At 39.1% G+C, this 27,625-nt stretch overlaps 1 protein-coding gene across 3 annotated transcripts; it reads left to right on the top strand.

Annotated features, from left to right (window-relative positions):
• Positions 1-1,484: 1,484 nt before the first annotated feature.
• On the top strand, positions 1,485-26,144 carry rgs19 (regulator of G protein signaling 19). 3 transcript variants are annotated; one of them, XR_006361302.1, is made up of 6 exons: positions 1,485-1,780; positions 19,961-20,133; positions 21,286-21,384; positions 22,949-23,183; positions 25,374-25,660; positions 25,827-25,887. XR_006361302.1 is itself a non-coding variant. In XM_044038342.1 (5 exons), exons 1-5 carry the CDS (start codon positions 1,724-1,726, stop codon positions 26,013-26,015), a joined length of 753 nt encoding a protein of 250 aa, XP_043894277.1. In that variant the 5' UTR covers positions 1,487-1,723; the 3' UTR covers positions 26,016-26,144. The 3 variants fall into 3 exon arrangements, 2 of the variants coding, with proteins under 2 accessions (XP_043894277.1, XP_043894278.1); XM_044038342.1 differs by lacking the exon at positions 25,374-25,660 and having other exon boundaries at positions 1,487-1,780; positions 25,827-26,144; XM_044038343.1 differs by lacking the exon at positions 25,374-25,660 and having other exon boundaries at positions 1,487-1,780; positions 21,298-21,384; positions 25,827-26,079.
• Positions 26,145-27,625: the final 1,481 nt, after the last annotated feature.

The following is a 27,625-nucleotide window of genomic DNA, read 5'->3' as shown; positions in this document are numbered from 1 at the left end:
CACAGCAAACAATAACTCATGTGTACAGTACCTTCTCAGATTAATAACTGAATTATTATTTACATGTGGGCTGTTTTTGCCCTGTTGTGTTACATTAGTGACATTTATAATGAATCGAGGCCTTTTTGAGTCACCAAAACACAAAGCAGCAGATAGGCAGTGTGCAGTAAACATGCATTCGATAAGGCCTTGCACTGATATCAGAGGAGAGTTGCGCTGCTAGATATGATTGAGAATCAGACCACTGATCAAAGGTTAACCTCTGATAACAAGCTGCGGAGGAGACAAAAGCCCACAGTGTTGGTAGTAGTCTTCCAACAGGGGGTGCTGGACCATAAAAACAGACTTAACGCTTTGTATTTAAAGTCAGAACAGGATATTTCAGTCTTCTAACCACTACCATTACATGTGGCTGGTTTAAATGGAGGTGGATATCAAAGTTGCAGTGCCCTCACGGTGTTCTCGGAACCCTAGAATGATCATTTGTGAGAGAAAGGCCTCAGGAGTATATATATGTGTATTGTATTGTTAAATGTTTCAGTGAACTCCCTTGTAGACTTGTAGCAAATATATTTTTACAAGCCATAGTTTCCTTAATCCAAAGCCCATGCATAAGTGGAAATCAGAATGGTAAAATAAAACCAGAGTTTGTTTATGTTGAGGGCTAATTTGTAATGATCTTCTATATTAGAAAATGTTAATGAATGGTTTAAAATGTCTGCAAACGTTTTAACCATGTGCTCTCTCTCACTCCCTCGTTCTCTCTCTCTCCCACCCTCTCCCTTGGTGTATGGCGCCCCCTCCTGTTAAACAAAAAAAAAAATTGAAGTAATTTCGAGGTGCATATGTTACTAAGTAACTTTATGAATCAAAAAAAAATGTGTATACATACATATACGTATATTGTATGTTGGCCTGTCAATTAAATTGCTATAACACACACAAAACAAAATGTAAAATACATACATTTTGTGCTACCATTCTTCATATTTTCTTACAATTATGTAAGATTTTTGTTTTGGGAGTTACATTTCTGTCCTCTGGCTGCCCCCGAAGTTGCAGTAGGGTTAAGAGGCAACATGTAAAATATCAAGACTTCTAAATGATCAATGAAACTGAGCTTTCTTCAAATGACTCATATCTCATGCTCAATCCGTGTCAAAATGGTCTGCTCAGGCTGCACTGTTCGTTTAAACGTAAGTTGCATATGGTTTATTCTAGATTCGTCAGATTTTAAGATTTAGTAATGAATACATAAACAAATTTAAGTGTAAAAGTGCATAAAAGAGGAAACAGAGTTGACAGTAAAGATAGTTTTATCAAAAACACGACTCTACATGATGTTTTATTCATTCAATAACTTTTACTTTATGTGTAAAACAATTACATATAAAGTTTGATTACAGAGGGCTCTACTCTCCCGCTTGGATGGACGTGTGAATCCGCGCATGCGCACAGTCGCCTCTGGCAGCCAGGGCGGTGATCTCGCTCTCTCTCTCTCTCACGCACACTCTTTCTGCCAGTCTCTCTATCACTCTCTCTCTCTGGGAAAAACCCGAGCAGGAGGAAAGCAGCAGAAGGGGGAGGAGGAGGAGGACTCCTTCTTCTTCTTCTTCCGATACAGCAGCGGCAAGATATTTAGAAAAATTAAAAAAAGAAAAAAAAAAAACCTCGCACCTCACCCCCCGGTGCGGAGCAGCTGAGGGAGAAAAAAACCACACGGATGTGCCTCCGAAAGCGCAGCGGATACCGCCCTCCGGACCTTATTAATGCCAAGATTGTGAGTATCTGTTCGGCTGCACAAGCGAGCTTGAGGACGGGGTGGGGAGGGGAGGTGAGGGGAGGAGTGCTGCTTTCAGTTAAATTTCCCCTTCTCAGGTCTCCAGTCTGCGGCGGGGCTTTTCCTCGCTGCGCGGTGTTGAGGAAAAGGTCGGTCTCCGTGAGTCCTCCCCTCCCCTCCCCTTCTGTCCGTCCGTCCTCACCTCCTCCTCCTCTTTCCCTCTCTCACCTCCTTGTTTCCTTCTCAAGTAGACTCGCAGCAGGGGAGAGAGGAGGAGAAAGAGACGTCCTCTCTCCTTTTGCGTCGTTAGTGTTTCTGTTGTTGGTGACACACACACACCACTGGTGTGTTTCACACTGCAATACTTAAAACTAGACGCTAGATGTATTTAAAGGAAACTAAAGAATTAGAAAATGATTTTTTTTTTTAATTAAAATCTAATTTGTTTCTATTTTCTTAGTCTCTAACATCTTGTTCACATCAGTAAGTTTGGTAAAGTAGAATGGCAGTAAACTTGTTAGCTTAAAGCTGCAGTGCGTAACTTTCAAATGTGAACGAGTTGCTAGGTTTCCATTGAAATGTCTCCCAAACTTTCAAAAAATCTGTGAATCTCCAAATATTATTTCACTGAGATAAGCAGTGGGTAATGCAAAAGTCTGTGGCAGCACATAACAACATGTACCTGTTCAAAAATGATTGTGTTTTGTATCATATATTGAAGCAAGTTGTTGTTTCCTCATTAGTCCATTAATTCCTCCTCTTGTGCGCTGTTTCTACAATTTTTTTCAGTACAACAAATAGTGAAAGTAGGAGGGACGTTCCAGTCTTGTGACTTTTAAACATCCATCTTTATTTGCTGAAACTATTTCCAACGCACTAATTAGCATCTGCCTTTTATAGATATGCTAATTCTCCACCTCCCTCAAACTTAAACGCCATATTTCAAGACTCTTTCAAAATTTCTGTGTATCCGTTCGGGTGTTTTTACGCTGAAATCAAAAATGTGCGTAAAAACAGGCAGATGGAATCTCACCTTATATCCGTACATTCAAACCATTGCCAAATTATTATAACGTTGATTTAGCCTATCAACTCTCGCTGTATTTGTGAGTTGTTTTGATCTTTGTTACAACCCAGCTCGTAAGGGAAAGAGAAGCAACATAGTAGCAATACGGTCATTTGTTACATTATAATTTATTCCAAAATTAGCAAACCAAAAGAGGACCCTTCAAGAGTTAGAGTTGAGCTGTCATTGTCTGATGAAAATCAATGAAAACAAAACCTGTGCCCAATTTCCTTAATCAAAAATACAAAATAAATTGCCCTTCTGCACAAATCTATGTCATAGATCACAAGGCCTTCTTATGGTTTCCTCCTTCATTGGGCTCACCTGCCAGGTGTTGGTGCCATACCAGTCACAGTCCTGTCCACACAAAGATTCGGGCCATTGGGTCCACTGCCAAGCAAAGAACACAACCTACTTTGCATATCTAAAAAAACAACATATCTAAAAGTGACATTCCCGTACTTCACACAGGTAGTGATTTTGCTTATGTCGCGACTGATGGAAAGAAAGCAGAAGCACAACAGCAACATAGCACCAGTGAAGCGAGACGGCATAGTACCCACAAATAAGTTTCAAAAGATAGTATGGCAAAAAAGGATGCTGGCAGTGTTTTAGTAATCCTCAGTCGTGCGACAGAAGTTATATACGTCTGTTTACCTTTCTGGAAGCCCTCTTTAGCGAAGTAATTTTCTTTTCAATTGCCAGTTAGCATACAATGATGGTAGCTTTGGTGGCAGCTTTGGTTACGAGTGCTAACAGAGCTCATGAGAGAGTAACAGTCCAATCCCACAATATGGAATAGAAAAATCTAACCCTACAGATGCTAGTTATTTGACATATAATCTGCCCCTCTTTAGAGTAAGATCATTTCTTGTCTTATTGTTAACCCTAAATACTGACCAAAGGGGTCACTTTGGTATGATTCATACCTTTTTATTATTAATGTTTTTTACCAATTGGCTATATTGTCCAATAAACTGATTACAATTTAATTGATAATCAGTTACCACTTCCAGTAAACCTTATGGGAAAACTCACTGGTCTTGTCACAGAACATGGCCAAACATTAGTGAAAGAGGCAACAGACACCGCTCCTGTCCCCAGTGGCTCCTTTTTGGTCGTTGTAATACGATGCCAATAGGACACACATACTTTTCCTTTAAGCCAGTGTTTTGTCATGAGCAATGAGCACTCCTGCTTGAAAAACAGTAGCTATCAAGTGATCTCCATTTGTTGTAAAAATCATGTTGTCATCTATCTGTGAAAACCCTACAGAGGGGCTGAATATTGACATGGGTTATGTTGGGGTTTCAGTTTTAACATCACATGTTGATTTAATCTTAAGTATTTTCATCCACTGTTCCTCAAAACAAAAATGGTATGCCTTTGTTAGCAAGTTTTAACAAGTATTTCACCTTTGTTTGTTCTTAGAAGATCATACTGACTCTTGTGCATTTCATTTATTTGATACCAATGATCTCTTTCATGCTTGTTAATCTCTATATCAAACTATGCACCTAATTGTATTAATTATCATGGCATGGTAAATGCTGGGCTCATAATTTTGATCTTTTTAAAAACTGTCCAAAATGACTGACAGGGATAGTTATACTCTTTCAATATTTGTCCATTATCAGTGTTCCAGTTGTTTGCAATATAGTCCTTTTGTGAAGTTTTGACACCATTATGATGAAGGCATAGATTCTGAAGAGTGTTGTTCCTGACTTAAACTTCTTTAGAATCCATTCATTGACAAATCAAACCGTCCCATCTGCCGTGAGGCTTAACTGTGTCCAACAGTGTTTCAGTCGTTTGTGTCTTCATGGTGACCTTGCTGTACTTATTGCATGTTTATGTGTAAACTGACACTGTGAAGTTCATACTACACATACTGTACATGAATCCGGCGGTAGTCTTATTGTGTGCATTACATGTCCCTGTATATTACAATTATAGCCTTATCTCTACCTTTTATGCTTGTTGGAAAGTCTTTGATTGTGGTATAATTTCTTTCTTTCACCACAAGGCGAAGGCCCTGGTTAGACCCTTTGAAAGAGCCACAACAAAAGCAGAAATTAATGTGTGGTTGCATTTAAGTATTCTTAGCTTGAGCAGAGGTGGTATTATTCTTGAGTATTTTTCTAGAAGTCTCCCCATTACTTCATTGTGTAGTAATTGCCTTTTCATGACTCACTGTGGACAGCTTTGGGGAAGGTATTGCAGAGGAAGGTGCTTCTGAAATTAAGGTGGGAAGTTTATGTAAAGTTTTGAAAGCATAGCCCCTTTTCATCATGTCCAGCGCGCAAAAGTGCTGCATCAACATCTTTTCATAAATCCTTGTGTTTAGGGATCATTTACTGTAGTTTGTTTGGATTACACACACAAATGACTTTAAAAGATCCTATTGAAAGAGAAGTGAGATTAGCTTTAAAGCGTCTTCTACGTGCAGTTCATTGGTTGTTAAGTTCGTTCTCACCCGACTGAATAAAGTAAGCTCAGGTTGGATTGAACAGCTTTAATAACTTTAACCTTTTAGATACCACAGGCATCCACATTTCTCCTCTGTCATTTATTTGATGATTTCCACTGAAAGCAGCAGATGAATGTTGCTTCAACATGGAATCAACCGTATCAGCTCTCAGAACTGGTGAAGTCTTTGGCTAATTTTGGGGTCCCAACCATGAGATTAAAACAACAGCTCTCACACTGCCCGTATAAGGAGTCACCAACTTTTTTCTTTCCTTTTTCCTGTTGCCAGTTGGTGCACACTTCTTCTTACTGTGTCTTTCTTCATGTGTCTGTTCCTCTTTTTTTCAAATTGGTCATCACCTTTCTTTCCTGAGTCTCTGTCTATTTCTGTCTCCCGTTAATGTCCCCTACGTACTTTGTCTCCATCCATCAGTCTTGAATGAGTTGTGATAGCTTTCTTTTTCATCTTGCCTTGTTAATGTCGAGTGGGTTTTCCCGATCCTTCGATGTTGCTGAGTTAATGTTGGAATCCGCTCCACAAACAACATCCATTTACCATTGCCAATGTCAGGTTAAAATAAGAACTTATCAGATGTTTGCAGCCCTATTTTTGGTTAGACCAGTTCATATTTTCCAGTGGGATTTTACAAGGATTCCATGAATCCTTGTAGGGTGCAGTGTTTTCTTAGCTCACAGAGGACCATGTCATCCCTTCATCACAAAGTCCCTAAAAGTTGAGTTTTTGTGATAGACTGTCCCCATGGCTATAGACTATTTGAAAACAGAAAAACATTTTCTCAGTTGATCATTTATCCAAGAACATAATCACAGATGTGATCAAATTCTCCACCTAACACCTCGGACCCTAAAGACTGACAGAAGTCATTTTTGTGTCGGTCGATCATTGAATAATTTCACAAATTATTTCAGATGAAGTTAAATCATGCAATTAGTGGGCAAGAGAGAAGATTATCCTTCCTCCACTAAATCAAAATCTTATGATTCACTCATTTGACAAGAAAAACTCAGTCTGGACATGTGCGTTGCGTAGCCTCAGACAAACTCAAGTACATTCTTTTGTAGAACGCCATAAAATAGTTAAAGCACTCAGTGTTACAGACAAAGTCTGAATTATTTTGTCTGAGGTTATGTAACTCAGACTTAAAGCACATGATAAAACACTTTTTGACAGTAAAATAACTGTAAAATATTAAAAACTGATCACTGCGAATGAATGATTACGATTTAAAATCATTATAGGTGATTTATGATAGCGATAAATAGTTCAGTCAGGCTAAGACATTCACTGATATAATGTACATAATGCCAGCCAAAAAAAAAACACGAACGCATTTTAAAGGCATAAAAGTTGAGCTTCTCACACAGTACTAGCATTTATGTTTGCTGATGCGGACATTTTCATTCAATTAGTTGAAGATATCTTTGCTTGTATTTCCCCTGTTTTCATTAACCCTCATAGCTGTCAGGTCTGTGCCGAAATTAGTCCCTCTGTTTTCCCAAAATAACTTTGCATCATTAGCTTTCCTGATTGAAACTAATTGGCTTGATGGGCAACAACCTTGCCACTAATCACTGTCTCATGATTTCAATGTGGAATTCAAGTTACTTATAGTTGGAGGGGGTTTCAAAGGAAAATTAAGCTGAGAGGTATATTTCCTCAGAGTAGCAAACCTTACAACTCCAGGAACCATTCTTAAACATATTCTAAGAATGCTTCACTACAATGTCCTGAAATTGTTTTGTTATTCTAGTGGAATGTAATGCCTGCACGTGTAGTATAAGCCCTTGTCCAATAATGTTTAGCCATAATTCGGTCCAGTATTCTGTAGGGTTGTATCTTTAGTCTGGTCCAGGAACCTGTTCAATTTAGCTTCAGTTAGATGTTATATTCACTGGTATTTTGGCTTAGTTTGGTCCAGTGTGTTCCCTCGTGTTTTAGCCACAGTTTTGCCCAATAATACGTGTTTTCACACCCTGGTTTCTTACCCAGCTAGAGACCAATCCAAATGTTTATCTTTCAGTATGATACCACAGCTTAGTTTATCAGCCAGTACTGAATGCTGATCCAGTTTGAGGTCTCTATTTAACCACAGAATAATCACACTGTATTGAACTCACTGAGACTATAACTGACTATAACTATAACTGTAACTGACCATAAGTCAATCTTATAATGATAATGACAAGGATTCTGTATGTAAAGTGGGTTGGTCCTGCAATGGCTGATGCCCAATTTGTTGAGTAAAGTGAATACTGGTATAAACGCAGTGAATGTTATGTGGAAGCAGCTTTTTGTCAAGATTTAACTTTCAAGGTTGTTGCACATTTATTATTAAGAATTATGTTAAATTAGGTGAATTTTGATGCACTCACTTTTTACATTTAGTTTGACAGGATTAAGCAAATTAATTGTGACGTCCAGAAAAAAGTCAATCAACATCTAGCAACGATGAGCTGGTGGTCAGTCAATTTCCTTACTAAAAAGAAAAAGAAAGGAATTGTTTTTACGATGTCTGTCACACAGATTGAAGAATTTATGAGGGTCCCCTTTGTTTGTTAACGGTGTACACATTTGCTTATTTGTCATCAACAATTTGATAGTTTGCTTTATCCCTCAGAAACAAAATGTTTGATGTGAAGACTCACATTGACGAGATACAGTTTGGACAAATATACATGTTCAAAAAGGGCATCTAGTGTGCAAAGGCCTTTAGAGTCGTAGGACTGCTGTGCATTCCACACTAAACAATGTGCCGTCTTGTAACTGCGAGTCTTAATAGTCGTCGTCGTTCATACTACCACGAGTGAGAGTGAGTGACTGGTTGAGGGAGAACCACAGACAACACCCTCTTTCATCACAATACAGTATCTGGCTGATATTTTTGTCATCAAAACACACATGAGAAGACAACAGGGACGGATGAATGGAACCAGGCTTAATTTGAGTGGTTTCATGTCTCCAGGTCGACCGCACATGAACATTTAGTACAGCGGCGCTGTCTGTGATCTATGGCATGTTCTTGTTTTTTTCTTTCTTCTTCTTCTCTCTGATGATCCGCGGTTGTACGCCTTTCGGGTGTCAGCCGTTCTGCTCTGCAGTTGGCTTGGATCGCTGCGTGAAGTGGCAGTAGTCCCCTTATCCATGTCAGTCACTGTTGCTTAATCATTAAACACTAACTTGTGACAATCTTCAGTAAATAAAAGATACCAGAAGATGTTAGTGATGGTCATGACATAGAATTTAGACTACATTAAAATAACACATTGTATATTTAGATTATCGTTCACATTTTCAACAGTGATTTAAACTTCAAGCACACAGTCGATTTTATTGGGTGTCCTGTTAAAATGCTGTCCTCCAGGACACAAATGTGGCAAGAAGTCAGCTCATATAACTTAAAATGAGTGAAAATAACTTTTAATATTTTTAATATTAATATTTTAATGTTGTTAACATTTAACATTAAGCAGGCAGAATTACTTCTCCCTTCATCTGTGTGGGAAAATCTGTCAAGCGTCTTGTGCAAAGTGCCAGCCTCTGTTTTGGTGCACATCTGTGAAACATGTACAGTGAGTGATCACAATGATCAAATGTCATTAACAAGCCAGAAACATATACTAGACTCTTGCGAGAACAGGTGAACATCACGTAGCGCTCCCTGAGAAAGGATTAGCCTATGCTGGGCCATAATTTGACCCCATTTGACAGATAACCTGCACCTACAGAGGAACTCTTAGGAAGTGCCGGTACCAGCTCACTTCAAGCTGGATCTTGGATCAAATTTCTGTCTCACACGTAGCGACTGCTGATCATGTGCCAATTAGAATTAGGGGTGATTATACATAACTTGACCAATGACCAGATTATCGGGCTGAAAATCATTGTGTTGTGCTAACTAGGGTAAAGAGAAATTCACGGATGCACACTCTGATACATGTAATTGTAATTTGATTAGTATTTCATGATTATTTGATGTATTTTATATGTATGCCAATTTCGGTGTATGGAGGTGTTGATGAAGACCTGCCATACCTGTAAAACACTCACTTTTGTTATTTTTCTCTTCTTCCTCCTCTCTCTCTCTCTCTCTCTCTCTCTGTGTGTGTGTGTGTGTGTGTGTGTGTGTGTGTGTTTCCTGGCTGCAACCATATTCTTGTGGATAAATGTACTACTGCTTGGACTTGTGGTGTATTTTGTTTTGGGTGTTGTTACGCTGTGTGTTCATGTGTGGGTCCATGCATGGGTTTTCATACATTACCATGTATTACCATGCGTGGTCATGTATGTTCATGTTTGGATTGCATTTGTTTTGTTCTTGTGTGCGTCTGTGTTACTTTTTTTGCACGACTGCTTGTTTCCCCAATATGTTTGTGTGTGTGTGTGTGTGGGTGGATGTGTATGCATATGTGTGTGTAATTATAAAGGAGAGGTCTGAGGCAGAAGGGGGGATGACATGCATGTGTCCGGCCTGCTAACATCGTTGAAGACTCGTGCACTAACCGACTGCCCGCCCTCACGACATGACGGATGTTCTGGTAAAAAACCAACTGTACTTTTGTGTGCTTTTCCTCTCTGTTTATTTTTTCTCTTTATTTCTCTCCTCGATTTTGTTTTTCCACTGTATTGGAAACAAAGATGGTTCCTTTTTTAGTCTCCCACTAAACAAACAGTCCAGCTGAATAACACAAAATATCAAGTAACAAATGTGTTGACATGACACTAACAGATCATAACAATGACAGGTGTATTCCTCTTCTTGTAAAACATTTACTGAGCCAGTTTGGTTTGAATCCAACACTGATTTCATTCATGTTCTCATTCATGTTTACTGGAATACAATTTCAGTCTTCTTCATACATGTGAACTTTGGTAAATAGTGACATAGGGAGCCTGTGGCATTTAAATCATTATGAGCACTATAGATAACAAGAAAACCCAAAACAAATGAATGTGGAATCATGGGATTTGAGATTTTCTACACTCAGCTTATTTCTCTGATATCGTATTAAAACAGGTATAGTTAAAATTAGGGGTGGGAATCACAGGGTACCTACGATACAAAACACGATACCGATAACATCGCAATACGATGATTATGTGATATATCTGTCTAACTGGAGAAAACGAAACATCCTTAAAAAGTGAATAGGGCATCTCTTATCTTTCTCCGCCATTATCCCGCTCTTCTTCGGTCAGGTTACTTCTGCCCAAATTCCCACTCATTCATTTGAGCGCCGCCACCACATGGAGACATGAAGTAGCGACGCCCGCCGAGTGCCTTCATTTGTTAATTAAAATATTTATATTTTGCCTTGGCCAATCAGTTATCATATTGCAAAAGGAAGAACTATGATATATCACCAAATCGATATTTTAACCCACCCCTAGTTAAAACATATATAGTTAAGGTTAAAATCAACCCAAGACTCAAGAAGCATGTATAAATTTGGCTTTAAATTGGATAAAATGTCACATTATACTCCCTCTTGGCAGTCAAACAAATGAATCAGTTACCAGCATTAAAACATTTGAGATAGCAACGTGTATTTAGATATTTTAAAATAGAAATGTTATATATGTCTTTTAAATATTCAAAATATATCTCTGCAAAGGTTTTATGAAGGAAGGAAATGCACGCTGGAATCCATGCAACACTTTAGAAGCAACAAATGTTGTTGTTTTTTTTACCCTGAGGCCTAAGTTTAACTTTCAAAGGAAATGTATCTTATCTCATAACACTCTGACTCATTGTAAACTCACACAAGTGACTTTCCGAGATAAGATTGTTCTCACTGGGGACTATAGAATATGTACATTACTCAGTGGTTGGTCTCAAGACCACTGACTTCTGAGATGACCGAGCAGTCTTCCATGATAAGTGTTAGCTTTCATCTCAGACAATAGTTCATTTCTTGTCAGGGACCCCTATGTATGTATGTATGTATGTATATATATATACACACACATATATATATATATATATATATATATATATGTATATATATATATATATATATATATATATATATATATATATATATATACATACATATATATATCTCATTTCACAAATTAAACTTAACAGTACAGAATCTACTTATGAATTATTTATTTAGCTTAATATGTATGGGCTAATTATACATGTAGATATCCTTATCATAGTCTTTGAAGCAACACTATGTAGGATTTTGACTTTTAAAAAATGTCTCCAAGTTCATTTTGATAATACATCAACTTACGAAAGGGTGAATGACATTACCATTCAAAGCTTGGCTATGTCTGAATCACATGCATTGACACTATGGAACTTACTTGTGTTGCATTGACACTGTGTTTTGTGAAAGGGGACAAAGAAAAGAAACTGGGAGAGTGATAGAATAATTTAGCAATAATAATTTTGCGTTTCCATCAGGAATAGAACCAAACTAACCGGCCCCAACTGTTCCATTAACGGTTAACAGTACGGTCTGGGTGGAGCTAGACCGGCTCCACATAAGACTGTCAGCTGATTGGAACAGAAAAATGTAACTCCTGTGCGACCGGTGTTTCTTCAATGCCTGCAGTCTATTCTCATACAAACAGCCACAAAGCCAGCTTCTGGATGTCCTTTGTTGTTGTCTGTTTGTGTCGCATTCAATTTCGTTGTTTGTTGGTACGGTGTCACGCTGATGCAGCCATTGGGCATAACCCCTCCTACCTAGTAAAAGTACTGTTCTCATTCCAAACGCAAGGATTTTACTATTCCAAACTGAACCATACCATGATGCAAATACGGCTAAATGCCGTAGCAGATGTGGTTAAATTCCACCATTTCTCCAAATTCAGCCCAATATTGTGAAGTGGGAGAAGCTATTTTGGGAGTGCTGAGTTGTGGAAATAAAGATCTTGTTGATTTTTTCCCCTTGATCAAAAGTAGAGGGCCTGAATACAAGAAAAGTAGTTTAGTCCCAAAGTGCAATCACAAAATTCAGTCTTCTGAGATATCATTACTTACTTATTAAATTACTTACTTATTAAATACACTACTTAAAAACTGAAAACATTTCAGTCTTGGATTCATATTTGCAACAACAAAGCATTTTGAACACAGCCTCTGACAGCTGCTTTCCTCAGGGCATCGCTACCTAAGGCTCATGGATGTGATGGATGTTGTAGAACATAGACAAGTCATGTTCAAACATGAAAGTGTCTTTCCCAAACGCTTGCTGAAAGGTCTCGTATATGTTCCAGCCTGGAACATGAATAACGTTTGTTCTTTTTTAACAACTGAACGACCCAAATCACAAAACCCAAACCAGAAGCACACAAACATATAAAGACTTGGGTGGCCACATGATAAACATGTACTCAGTCAATCAGAATAATGTAAGCTACTCTCAGTAGTCGTGAATGCAGCTGGCCTCTACTGTTCCTATCAAAGAACAAGTAGAAACACATGTCAGAGTTGTTCAGGATCTGATGCATGGATGCCCGGAGCATCTTTGTAGCTCAAGTTCAGATGAAGTAGGAAGGTTTGTTGCAACTTTTCCCTTTAAGCCATATTGGTATGAATGGGTCCATGCAGTCATGACTAGTAGCACTGTGTGAGTGTGCGTTTGTGTGTGTGTGTGTGTGAGAGAGGACACCAGGTCTGATTCATCAAGTTTAGGAAAAAACTGAGAAGCCCTGACACAATACCTCTGACTCTGTTTCCTGCCTCTCTCTCGCTCTCTCTCTCTCTCTCTCTCTCCATCTTTTCCTCTTATGTTGGTCTGCTTCTTGTGTCTGTTCCTCCTTCACTGGGGTGAAGGTGTGTTGATGGATGGAGCTACCGTAGCTTTTTGTGAATGAAGGAGCTGTTTGTTCTTTTGTTCATCGTCCATCATTGATCCACCGTTGAATCGCCGTGTCTCTGGTGAGCTTTGCAGTTGTACAAGCAGTTATTGAACAGGGTTGGGAGATTTTATACGAGCTCAGAACAACAGGTAGAGCAAATCAGTTAACAGTTTTATTTTCTGGAAACATAGGAAGATACTATAGGCCTGGCTGCCAAACTGTTAAATTAATCATTTGTCTGTGGTTTGTGGGGGAAATGTTCTCGCCTCTTTCCGATGAAACTCTTTCAACATCTCGATAGATGAACTTGAAATAGCACAGTCATCAAGCTTGAAACATAGCTGTTTTTCTCAGTTCCTAAAAAGTGGACCACTTGTTGGATGTGTAGTTTTGTATGTTTTGGCTGCGTGAAGATGAATTATCTAAATCTATATAAAGGTTTCACATAGAGTCCCTGTTATCTAGCCAGGCACTGACTCTTATTGATTGTCAATTCATGCCTAATTACATACCTTGGTATATCATTTGCAAAAGTCTCAGGGCAACACCAGTTGTTTTTATGTTAATCAAATTCTGTGGTCATTGTGTTTGGACTGGAATGACATGACTGAAAGTTGGTCTCATGTATTAGTAAGATGTTCATGATATTAACGTATATAATGTTCAAGCAGGTCTTGAGGAAACCTGGCATATTAGGCCTTTTTCACAGCAGGGTTTTGTTTTTATCTATTAGGTCAAACACAGGTTTTACCAATGACATTAATTAGGGTTCAACTCCAGGTTTAACTGAGTCAGGGTCGTGCTGGTGCTCAAGTCTAAGGGGAGGTCACACTAACCTCTAGAAGCTGTTTTCTTTTCAACTGTATCTACTGTATACTGTTTTCCATGCTTAACATGTCCTTTGACTATATGCATATATAGTACAGTATTTAGGTCTTATGTACACAATCCAAGTTAAGGAGAATTAAGTATTTCATCTTATTGGCTTTTTATTCACATGGAATTGGCATTTCAGGAGCACTGAAATGCTATTTTTTTCTTTAGGAAAATAATGATTTCATAGACCTCTTGCACTTGCATTCACTGTCACTAATGTAATGTTTTGGTATGGTCTTGGATGCTAACTTTTATTTTTTTCCCTTAATGCCTCTGTGTTAGTCCGTTGTATACATTGTAACATGTACTAGCTTTGTTTAAAAATGGGTTGTACTTAGCAAGCATTGTTTTTGCCCATGCTCAAGGCCTTCTTCTCTGTTTTTGGTGTATTTCTGTAACAGTGTTACAGGGCCATGTACAGGCCTGGTATATGTACTACAGTGTAGTAAGAGTCATTTTGGGTGGGTTTCTTGTGGCTTAAGACATTTCTTGAAACAATGCCGTGTTCACAGAAAACAACCAAAAAAGATTATAAAAAAAAAAAGATTGTGGAGGTAAAGTTGTGTTTCCTGAGAGAGTGACTTCACACTGCAGGAAACACCAGACCCTGTATATAAATGTGCTGCTTTCAAATAGGATTGTTTACTGTGTTCATGAGTCAATAGCATTTGAACACACCCCTGACATATTCACAACCCACAAACTCTAAAGTTTTCTGATAGCACTGAGTTCAGCATGTCCTGTATGCAGCGTGTATATCCTAATTATTCACAACTTCCACAAGAATACAACAATAGACAAAGTGAGACAAGCTGCTCTGTATTGGGAGAAAGTAGGGCAAAGCGTTCAGCTGAAAACTACCCACTGGTTTTACTTACATACAAAAAGCTTGTTCTTTGGCTAAAAAGCATTCAGACAAGGAGAGGGATAGGACCATGGTTAATGTTGGCGTCCCTGTGATGAGAGCTCTATGAGCTTCAAATGGGCTCCACAATGACTTGAAGATAGCCCTCCTCCTTTGGACTAATTTAATGCATACATAATTACACAATATTAAAAATGTGTGCTCCATTAACAACAGTCATGTCCTCCTTAAAGAACTTCCTGACTACAGGCCTACATATGCCAATTACAGCTGCTGCTGTTTCCTTCTCCGTGCAGCTCCAATTAAGTTTCCTAGACACATTCTGGACAAGTAATGCTAAGTTAAAAGGCAGATAGACATACAACACAAAACTTATCAACGTACCATAGAAACGTACATCAGAAGACAGCACTTTTTTGTCTTCTCTCTCTCTCTCTCACTCGTGTGAAAGCGAGAGACTGTGTGTGACATTTTCAAAGTAAGATTAAATGAAGAGAGACAGATCAAGAGTGAGAGGAGAAGAGCATACTGTGTAAAGTGTGTGTGCGCACCAGCGTTTATGTGTGTGTGTGTGTGTGTAAGAGTGCATTTGCGAAGCTTCAGCAATGTTCAACATGTCAGGGCAGGACTTTGGAAAAGCTTCTCGTCCATAAAACATTTCCTCTTTCTCCTGCACTTCGTCTGTGGTCTGACTCACTGTATTGCACATGTAGTCCTGAGCCTAAGTAGAAAAAATAGTATCTGCAAAGCAGACTGTACAAGTTTGACTGTTGCTGTAACCTCAGTGACCCCATGGAGTTCTTGCTGGTCAAAACAGAAACACACTGAAGTGCTTTAAGAGAAAATAAAAGCAGAAGTCAGTATAGCAGTGATTTTAATGAGTTTTACATTAAAATGGTGAAATGTTTGTTCAGCAAAAGTGTCATTAACCAGGCTTAAATAAGCAACATGAAGTGTAGGTTTTTGGAGTGTCATGTGGTTATGGCCTGATGGCAGTAACTGAAATGAGTGATGGAGGAGGTTAGATGGGTCCTCTGTGATCAGGGTGGCTTTCCTGATCGCGGAGCGCCGTTCAGAGACTGGTGTTTGTGGCCTGTTTAACTATGCGGGAGGGTTTTGTTTTTATTTTTGGTGAAGAAGAAGCTGTGCCAGGAGTTATGAGTTAAAATGTGTGTGCTGACATTAAAAGTCCTCAGTTAGCTGGTGGATTATGAGCACTCTCACTAAAATTCTACTCAGTTATTGATTTAAACACTTTTAGAGTTTCCCCTGTCCATTTGGTGGGAGAAACTTATGTTATTTCAGTTCAGCTGGTGTGTCTGTGTTTTTTTTCCCTTACTCCATACTCGTGTGGGAGTGGTTGATCCATGGTTCACACTGGCGCACACATGCACGGAGCAAAGGTGGAGTGAATGTAACTCAAGTACATGTGTGCGTTATGTGCAGTACATGCTTTTCTGAACTAAAGATGGACAAACCCCTATGTGAAAAACAGGGCTAAATATTTTTAAGTGCACTACCGCTCAGCCTGCTCTGGCTGCCCAACCCGTTCCTGGTGTTAGAAAGAAGCCAGCCCTGCTCCCCCAGGCACCTGCAGCTCTCCTACTTATATTTATAGATTCATTCTGTTTTGTTATCTTATTTTTCATGTAACTGTCTTTCAGTCCATAGCAAAAAAAATGCTTTTATTTGGAAATTCTACTCAAGTCAACTCCCCCTCCCACTGTTTCTTTACCAATGCCTCCTGTGTTCCCCATAACACTCAGGGCAGAGTGAACTCTGTTCTTTTTCCACAATTCAGCAAAAATGTGCCACAGTTAACAAAACTCTTCCATTTTAGGCTTCTGTATTGTAAAATATTAAACCTCAAAGATGTGCACATGCACAGAGAGGCAGCAGCTCTTTGTAAAAAAAAAAAAAACATACTTGTGGTTTTCTGCAGGTGGTTCACATTGGCATTTTTTTTTTTTATCTATTCTTACTTCTCTGTTAATCCATTCATCAAATTTTGTTTTGTTCTTCCTCTGATGAGCATGGATGGATGCAAGGTTCACATTTGCTCTGGACATCTGTACATGCAATTCTGCATTACTATGTTCTTCTTCTTTGTCCTCCTTAGATGTGTGCCCTAACTTGTCGTAATTGATTTGTTTATTCCAAATATGGCCTTATTCTGATGAAGGTAGTCAGAATATATGGTGTTAACATGGCAGTGTTGTGTTCCGGTCATTGTTGTTATTAGATTTATACTGGAACGAATTGCTATCAACAATGTAAAGTCTCTCTTTTACTTAATCCCTCTGTTTTTTGACACACACACACACACACACACATGCACGCGGGGTGTTGAAAGTAACTCACTCATACAGTACACATGAATGCACACGCAGCTGTGTTTACCAGTAAGGTTTCAGTAATGAAGCGTTCACTTCACAAGTATTGACGTGAGATAACGCTGCTCCATACCCTCGCCAAATTTCACTGGCAAAAGCCCATTTTGAACAGTGTCTGGGTGTGAGTCCATCAAAGGTCACTAATAGGAAACACCAGTTCATATTCCAACTGGAGACAAAATACAAGTCTGGTCAAGTGCAGAGAGGAACAGAATGCTAGTCTATATCATGTCCCCGCCCAAAAACAAAGTTGCTTGTGTGTGTGTGTGTGTGTGCGTACGAGTGCGGTGGGTTTGTGTGATTTTCATGTCTTTCTAACGTCTTCTAGTTTAATCAGATTAACGCTCCAACTGAAATCCTGTTAAGCACACACACACACACACACACACACACACACTTAACATTGAGTAAAAGAGGAAGAAAGACATCTGCTCAGCAGGAACTGTACATACAAGTGTATTTCTTTATTGTAAAGCGCTTTTCTTTTTCACTTTCTTTCTTTCTTACATATAGTTTTTGTCGAGACGTAACTTTTTAAAAATGCAAACACACACACCCCCACAGAGAGACTCTCTCTCCCCCGCTCTCTCTCATTCACTGACAAACACACAAAGGCAGAAATCTGATATGTCTGTGTTATAAAAGATGTGTGCGGGTGAAGTGAACAGAGGAAGGGAGTGTTCCCCTGCTCTGACAGGGCAGGTAAACGCTTACTTTCATGCTGTGTGTCGTTTATACTTTTTCTAGATGTTTGTGTGTGTGTCAGCTCGTACACACACTCACACACACACTGTACAAAGACAGACAAAAATGAAGTCGTCTTCTTCATTAATTTCTCCATTTCTATCTTACATTTGACGTTTTCCTCCATTTGATTGAGGTTGCTGTCAGTGAAATACCATAGACTATATGTCTGGGGCGAATGGAACTCCCATTTTGAAGCAATGTCTGTTTTTGAAACTGGGTAATCGCCTGCAGCTATTGGACGATACAGCTGTCAATCACACTGTTTGTGAGGAAGGTCCAAATATGATGTAAAAATGGACTGTATTTTAAAATGATTGTTTTAAAATGTAATGTGGGGCCTAAACATTAGTGATCCATGCTTGTACTTTCTTATTTTCGAAGCTTTAGTAGAGGAACCTGTGTCTGTGTGCATATGTGACCATCTTTGTGTGTGTGTGTGTGTGTGTGTGTGATCACAGCTCAATCACATGATGCATCACATTGCTTGGTCTGTCTCCATACCCACTCTGTTTCACTTCCTCTATTCTACATGATGTATCTCTTTCTCTCTATACCCTCTTCAACCGTCTTTAAAGAGGGAGCGATGGAATCTGTTTCCCTCTTAATCTTTGAGTCCTGTATATATACTGTATATATGTTGTGTGTTTAGGTCAGTCTTTTTATTTATTCAACCTTTCACACCACATTTTAACCCTTTAACACCTAAGCAAGACTTTCTTGCTTATTTTAACCATGAAAGGATCAGAAAATGTCCTGTGAGTTAAGTGCTTTTGCCAAGTTTTCCAGAATAACCTTCAATATCTGGCAATTATTTACAATTTGCTGCATGTTAAAATAGTGAAGAAAAAAAAAAAAAAGTTCAATGTAGAAAAAAAACACAAACTTTTAACAATATAAAACATATTTGAAATAACATTTGTTTTTGTCTTAAAGTCCAAAAACAAAACCTATGTACTGTACAGCCGTTTTTCCCAACTCTCTCCTCTCTGGTGACAAAGACACAGATTCTCCGGGAACAGAGAGACCGCACACTTATCTTTGAGTATTTTTACCATAAAACTAGAAAATGTCCCTCAACACCGTCAAACACTGTCCCACTTCTGATTGTCACATTAACTGCACTATCGCAGTATGATCAGTGTAAACAAAGGTAATCATATGAAGACCATTTTTAGCCTCCGTCTAACGCAGCGATGTTGTTGCAGCTCAGGTTTCTCCATATTCAGACACATGTTGGAATGTACTGTTTTCAGGATCCTGTTCTAAAGCTTTCCATTTTTGCTGTTAAGCCAAAAACGTTTCTTTTCTTCTTTTTTTTTTCATCCCTCTCGTCCATGTGACCGTGTCTTATCCTGACTGAGCTAAAAAAAAAAAAATCAGCAAATTTTGATGAACTTTCCCAGGCTTCTATCAGGAATGGCCTCCGCTCTACAGATACAACAACACAACTTTGGACTTTCAGGTTCTTTGCAGTGTGATGGGGCAGTTTCCCCAGTGATGGTTGTGGTTACCCATCGTAGAATGAAGTCATTCTGTGGGAAACACTGCAGGGTTTTACCAAAAGTTGTCCCGTTATTTGGGGACTAACTCATGAATAATAAGTGGGTCAGTGTGGCATTTCCGTGAACTTCCGCTTTTACTTTTCAGAGATTGTGTTTGTAACTTAACAGCTGTTGTTTTCAGTGCAATATCATATGTAAACATTCATATAACAAAGACGTGCATCGCTTATAAAAGACCTTCTAATCTCGATTTGACTTCCTTGAAAGATAATTCCACAATTAACCGTATCTTTTGTTCATCCCCCCCCTCCAATGAAAATGGTACAATCCATTTTTTTTCACATTGATAGTTTATCATATGTAAAATCACAGAATGACCCAGCTGTTTAGCCTCTCTCTCTCTCTCTCTCTCTCTGTCTGTGCAGTATACAGGTCCGATCCCAGCCGAGCGAGGGGGCGAGCTGGCCATGGGTGGAGGTCGCAGCGAGACCTCGGCACTGAGTGGGACGGGAGGGGAGCGGGACATGACCACTGCCCAGAATTCCCAGCGGCCTAACGCCTGCTGCTTCTGTTGGTGCTGCTGTTGCAGCTGCTCGTGGTAGGAGACTTAAACACACACACACTCAAGTCATGTGAACCGACATACTGTACGTTCACAGGCTAACGTGCTGTTAAAGTTTTGAAATAAGGGTTTAAAAATGTGTGTTTTAGTAGTACAATTAATACTAATACTAATGACTACAACAGTAGGTTAAAATAGGCTGCTACCTCCTTTGACTTCTATGCCAAATATATATCTACATCTGCTGAGACATGAGAAGGGATCACAGTATCAAGCAAAAGTCCCTGATACGTGTATTGAACCTTTGTTACATTAACGTTGAAGAAAATGATGTCACGATATGTTGTTTGTATTGAATTATTGCCCGGTTCTACATTTAAATATACATTATATTTGAACTAGCATTAATATCTGAGTACATCCTGCAACTTATAACTGAGTAATGCAGCCATTTACTTCATCTTCCAGTGAGTGAAAACTTTCTGGGAATATTTACATCATATTTTTTGATAAAACAGCTAAATGAACTCAACTCAACACATGCAGTTTTGAAATTATATGAGTGCTGTTTCTTTCTTTTAATTTACATTAAAAAAAAAATACACAGGAAAGAACTACTGGCTGACTCTTAATCAGCCAGCAGCTGTGATTAGGTCTCTCCAGTTCCTTCACAGGAACTAATTATTTATAGGGCTCCCTCACACACACACACACTCACACAGGTGTCAACACGTGTAGTTGACACCTTTTAACCACCCCTGACATGTCAGTTGATATTGGTGTTATTAAATGTGTTATGAACATCAATGCCTTTGGTTATTATCAGTCACAAAAATGTCAAAAGGAAACGTGCACTTGATAATTAAAATATTGGATAGTGTGATTATAAAATGTCTCACTTAAGTTACACAAAGTCACACAAAGATATCAAAAGTTGTAAGTGGTGAAATATAGAGTATAGTATTAAAAAAAACAATATACATATATATAGCCAATTATATCATAACTTATTAACTAAGAAAAAAGGAACCATATAGAAAATAAAAAAAAAAATTAGGGTCCGAAATGTCACAGTATAGAAAAAATGTATAATTCTGAAAGCAATTAGTCATCTGTCAGCTGTTTGTGTGTGTGTGTGTGTGTGTGTGTGTGTGTGTTACCTGTCTGAAAGCCGTCTTATCATGTCAGTCTCACCATCAGGAATGAAGAGGAGAGATGTAGGCGGCAGAAGAGGAAGGGACTATCACAGGGCACCAAGATGGAAACCATACCAAACTGTGAACCTTGGTAAGTGTGCAGAGCGAACACACACACACACACGCACTGGACTGACAGACTCATTTCTTTGTTTGTTTGTTTGCGGAATGTGATGATATTTGTGTGTTTTGTTGTCAAATCAAATCAAATCCCACGGAAAGATTATCTGTGGTACTTTCCTTGTCCCACTGTGACACACACATACACACAGGAATTGAGAAAAGTATAATTCAATAAAACAAAATAGCAATTTCAAGAAATTCAGCATGTGAAAAAACAGCATCAAAATGTAATTGGTTGAGTGACCGTCCCATTCTGGTGAATAAAATATCTTAACTAAATCTTGAGGCAGTCCCTTTATGTTTTTGTGTCTTTATTGTTCTGTTGTTTTGGGCCTTTTTTTATTTGTTCTTCAAGAGAATCTGTCGGTGGCCAAAGGTCAAGACCACAGTGGCCTCACAAAAATAACTGTCCCCCATGAAGTCAACACGCACATGTTATATCAATGTGGGAATAAAAATGTGTCATATCGTTTGTACATTTGAAGCTCTTTGGACCATGATATTTGTTTGTGTAACAGACAGCACTGTGCTGTCAGATTATGTCTGTCGAAATCTGGATTGGAATGATGTGACTGAAAGTTGGTCTTATATATGAGCAAGCTGTCGACGTGTTTAACTTTATTTAGTCATTCAACATGTGAGCACATGCGTGAACCTTACACACATGCGTGTGTAAGGCTGAAGTGTGTCTTGAAGAAACCTTTTTAACAGCAGATATTTGTCAATATGAAATTGTAGGACAAGTGTAAGGCAACCTGTCCTCCAACTGAAATGTACATATAGGTAGTTTTTTTCCAACCCCTGAAACGTAACAATGTTTTTTTTTTTTTCTCCAACCCCTGAAACGTAATTATGGGTTGTTTTCTGAAACGTAACTACGGGTTGTTTTCTGAAACGTAACTATGGGTCTTTTTTTTTCTCCAACCCCTGAAACATAACTATGGGTCATTTTCTGAAACGTAGCTATGGGTCATTTTCTGAAACGTAACTATGGGTCGTTTTCTGAAACCTAACTACGGGTCGTTTTCAACCCCCGAATACGACGTAAAGGTATGTTTTTACTAGTATTTTTCAACTCGAATACACACAGGTGTTACTGAGGTTAGGGTTAGGGCAAAAAAGACAGGGTTAGGCAGTAAAAATGAAAAATAATATTAAAAAGGTGGTATAGTTAGGAATTGAACCCTTGTCGACTGCACTCGCGCGCAGCGCTCTCACCACTGAGCGGACTGCCGATGGCGAAATCAGCGAAGCTACTAGATACCAAGGTGGAAGTGGTTGATGTCATGTGTACAACCGCTAGGGGGCGCTGGTTTTGAAAACGTAAACATAGGTCGTAATTCCTGCATACGACCTATATGTACGTTTCATTGGTGGACAGTCTTGTGTAAGGTTATGTGTCACTAAATACTTGACACTTGAACCTGTAAAAGCAGTTTTTTTTGTTCCTGAAAATACACATTTTCTGGTGTTTTCTGGTGTCTGTGTACGCAAATCCATAAAAGCATCTTTTTCCACTCCACTTTCTGCAGCACCAAACCCTCAGTGGAAGAAATTCGGCTCTGGTCTCAGTCCTTTGACAAGCTGATGAGGAACCCGGCGGGCCGGAATGTCTTCCGAGAGTTCCTGCGGACAGAGTACAGTGAAGAGAACATGCTGTTCTGGTTGGCCTGTGAAGATCTCAAACAGGAAATGAACAAGAGTGCCGTCGAGGAGAAAGCCCGTTCCATATATGAAGACTATATTTCCATATTGTCACCGAAAGAGGTACGTTGTTGTTGTTGTTGTTGTTGTTGTTGTTGCATCTCTACGTTACACTTTGATGCCGTGTGTTTCTTCACAAACTGTGTGCTCATAATCTTTGCTTCAAACAAGTCACACTCTCCAAGGATTGCAGAATTAAAAGTTTTTGTCGTTGTACACAATCATCTCTAGTTTATCACTTTACTGTTACACAAACGTTGCTCAACCTCAGACCTTGTGTCTCAGAGATTTGAACCCTTTAACTAAGGGAACTACAAAGTTTTGAAAGTGTTTTCTTATGCAAGGTGTGACACTTTTTTGTTTTACACCCTGGCTGTTGCTTCATTTTTTTCCCAGACTGTCCACACTGATGTCAGGCTCATGAAACCATTCACTCTCACATTTACACCTATTAGACGGCATGTTTTTGGGCTGGGGGAGAAAACTGGAGTACTGGAGAAAACTCACACACACATGGTGGCTCTTTTTGCTATAAGGCAATAGTGCCACCCACTACACCACCAAGTGGCCTATCGACTAGTCTAAAAAAACGCAAATAATTGTTGAGATAATTGCTCAGAAAAAAATCGTGGACTTTCAACTGTGTCCAGAGGCATAATGTGTTCATGTTGTCATGTTTGTTCCATAACTCATTCACATGCTCATTATGACAGGATGACATATACTGAGATGAGAGGAGTGGAACTGCTAGGCCATTAGTTTAGTTAAGTTAGTTTCTTTGGGCATTTAAAGGGCTGTTTCACCCATTTGTTTCCCCACTTGGTCAAATGAAGAATACACTTAGAATCATTATGATGCTGCTGTGTTTGTTTAACTCACATTATAGTACAGAGTTGGATTGAATTTGACCAATTTATTTTTATTTCTTCAGATCTTTCACTCGTAAAACTTGCACTCAAAACTCAATTGTATTCATGTTTTTCAATCCCAGCTTCCTGTGTTGTTGTGGGAGTGAGACATGTATCTCAGATCCACTGTCTGATGATCAAATAACACATTTATCTCATGAAATTAGTTAAAACAAAAAACGGTGTATTCCTTTGGGTGAAATGGCCCTTTAAATAATTTTAACCAGGTTTCGTAATTGGCCCAGTAATTATTGGTTGCAAGCTTAATGTAGTGTATGTTACACACACACACACACCATTATTGTATGTATAACTACTATTTATAACTCTGTGTGTGTGTGTGTGTGTGCACATGTGCACATGTGCATGCATGCTTAGGTTGCTGTATTTATATGTACAGTTGTCTGCATGTGTCTTATCGGTGTGTGTGTGTGTGTGTGTGTGTACAGGAAGCTAAAAATTGCTGCTCTCATCACCTTCTCGCAGAAGAGGCTTTTTTATAGACTCACATTAAAATACAGAGATATCCAGACGTGTGACTTTGGCAGAGACGATACATTCCTGACTGTTCTGTTTGCTTGTCTGACCTTGGTACAATGCCTCTCTCTCTCGCTCTGTGTGTGTGTGCATGTCTGTGTGTATGTCCTTCCCTAATAAGCGCAAATGGAAAACATCAGAGAAGTCTTGTCGTTCTATAAATATCTGCTGGTGTTTGGTGTGTGTGTGTGTGTGTGATTGTGCATCTGTCTGAGTATGTGTGTTCCACTGCTGGCTGCAGATAGTCATGCTCATAATAAGATTTTATTTATACATATATATATATATATATGTATGAATATATAGACCGGAATCTAAAAGTGTCAAGTGCAGCTGAAATCTTAACTACAGTATACAGCAGCATGTTTATACCTTTGATGAAGTAAATTAAGTGTATAATGTCATAATAGGTGAATGAATGATTGAGTTATGTTTTCTTGTATGTTTTCTTGTAAGGCGACAGTGACCTTGAACCTTGAATTCCATGGGCGAGTAAATAAGTGGCACAAAATAGAAAATAATTACAACAGTCTTTTTACTGAAAAAAAAAGGAATAAAGAAAACAAATAAATGTAAAAGAAATATGTGGGAAAAGCAGGGAGAGGAGGGGAAGAGAACTTCACCGCTTCAGGACGCACTCCAGTCCCAGCCGAGCACATTTGCTCACCAAAATTACATTTTCATTGCTTATTGTCCCGTAAAATAAAGATCTGTTCCACATTTGAAAGAAAGTGTCAGTGTCAAAGTCAAGTCAGTGCAAAAACCATAACAGAAAATGTTTATAATAAAATCCTCCTCCTGCTTTCAGGCCTTATCCACACTTTTAATTGGTCGACCGATTCACCGTGAGTCCTGTTAATCGTAGCAGTGGAGACGCGGCGAGATTTAAAGGCAAAATGGCGACGGGAGGATACTGCACAGGCCGTTACACATACAGAAATACTATTGTGAAGTCAACTGTGTCGTGGCTGGGGTAAAGTGCAGTATGTGAACAGCATCACTGAGTAGAGAATGGGATTTGATTTATTCTTTTTAACCCCCACACAGTTGCTCAGTGAAATTTCCGTCGCAGATGTGAAAGTCGTCTGGATGCAGGTTCGGAAAACACGTGTGAAAACGTGGGAAAAAATAGTTTTGTCATGGTAGAATTGAGTGACACATACACACAGCATTCTAACACACATTGTGCTGCACACGGGGCAAGTTAAACCTCTTTTAGAGTAAAACTAACTTCAACTTGGACTTCACTGCTCCCCCGCAGGTGAGCCTGGACGCCCGGGTTCGCGAGGTGATCAACAGGAAGATGCAAGACCCAACGCCTCACACATTTGAAGACGCCCAGCTGCAGATCTACACGCTGATGCACAGGGACTCCTACCCACGGTTCCTCTCCTCCAACAGCTACAAGTCGCTCATTCACGGCGGCTCGCGCACCTCATCCGAATCCTAGTCCCGCCTCCTCGTACTCCTTTCCCGATCCTACACTTAAAGGATTGGTGCCAGATCATTTCACCTCCCGGTCCAAAAGTTTTTTCAAAAATAATCCATATCCTCCTCGGTTCACTTCCTCTTTTTTTTTTTTTTTCCAAATGGAAAATGTCTGCAAGTACTGCCAAGACTTTCTCTTTTTCATCACTCGTTCATGTCTCATGTCCTATGTTTTAGTGCTGTTGCCAAGACACCACCTGTCCTCTCTCTTCTCCTCATCTCCTTCCTTGACATTAACTCTTTCTTGTAGCCTGTGTTCTTTGCTTTTACCACCAGAAAATGTACTCGTGACATCAAATTTTAAGGCCAAAACAAATGTAAATTTGTACTTTTCTGACTGAAAGTCCACTTATTAGCTTTTTTTCACTCCTCTCAATCCCATCCCAGATGCTTTTCACCGTTTAAAAGGTCTGATATGATGCCACCTGCAGAGGAAGACTCAGATAAATGGTTCAAATATTTTTAGGCCAAAGTAAATAAGCAAGTAGCATTTTTTTAGGCCCGTCTTTTGCTCAGTGGGTGTTCGTTGCACAGTTTAAGGGGTTTAGAGCTTCAGAATGCCGTGGCCCAAAGTCAATTCTGAAAATTCTCTGTAGTCCACTGAATCCCTTTTACCTTTGTGCATGTAAGGAGTCAACGAATCCAGCTTCACATTCATTTCATAAACTGTATAAATGACTCAAAATGGGCCATTTAAATGTAATGGCTTTGTTTTATCAATATTCTGGTGTGCCCTGTCCTCCAGTCACTGAAAGAGTCAGCTTAAGGTTTTAAAATGACCAAGTATACTTAAGTATTAAATGAATGGACTACTGTTTCAAAGGAAAGAAACCGTCGATCAGAGTATATTAATAAGTTATAATAAGTTTATATATTACCGAAATATGTTTAAGCTGAGAATAAACCTGACTCAATTTATAAATGGGATCTTTTCTAGCTCCTATTATCTCAATCTCTCAATCCCCACTCATCTCATGCCTTCATCCAGTTTTGTTTTGTTTGTTTTTTTTTAAATGTTTTTCTCTTCCCTCATCTTCCGACGTTGTTTTCTGTTTTGTTTTCTGGTTTTTTTCACCTCGACATTGACTCATGAGTGGAGAATGAAGTGATCATGGTTGTGGAAAAAGTATTTCATCTACTGTTACGTGAAGATGACTGTTTTACTTTTGGGAGCATTTCATACATTTCAAATGGGGGGAGCAAATATTCTTGTGTGCCATGGATTCTTCAGAGGATTTTTAACTGATGATGCCACTCAGCTTTGAGAGCCAACAGAAGGTGGACGTCCCTGACCTCCGCCCCACCTCACCGCCTTGTTTTTTCATCCCTCAGCTGCCTCTGCTGTAATCCGGGACGGACAGAGGGCAAAAACAAAAAAAGAAAAAGACGGTCGCTTTCAAAGATTTCCTTTTCTTTCTTCTCTTTCAACTGGAAAAAACAGGGTGCTCCCGCTATAAACTTTAGTTGTTTCCTTTTTGTTGTTTATTTCTCCACCCTTGTTTGCTGGATTAATCGTTACACTCCTGTGGTAAACAGACGGATGAATGGATGGATGTCACTTCCTTCCGACTA

The sequence above is a fragment of the Solea senegalensis genome, linkage group LG11 (genome assembly GCF_019176455.1).
Source record: "Solea senegalensis isolate Sse05_10M linkage group LG11, IFAPA_SoseM_1, whole genome shotgun sequence".
Classification (NCBI taxonomy): domain Eukaryota; kingdom Metazoa; phylum Chordata; class Actinopteri; order Pleuronectiformes; family Soleidae; genus Solea; species Solea senegalensis.
Note: the sequence above shows the minus strand (reverse complement) of the source record. Positions and strands in the feature narration are given on the sequence as shown.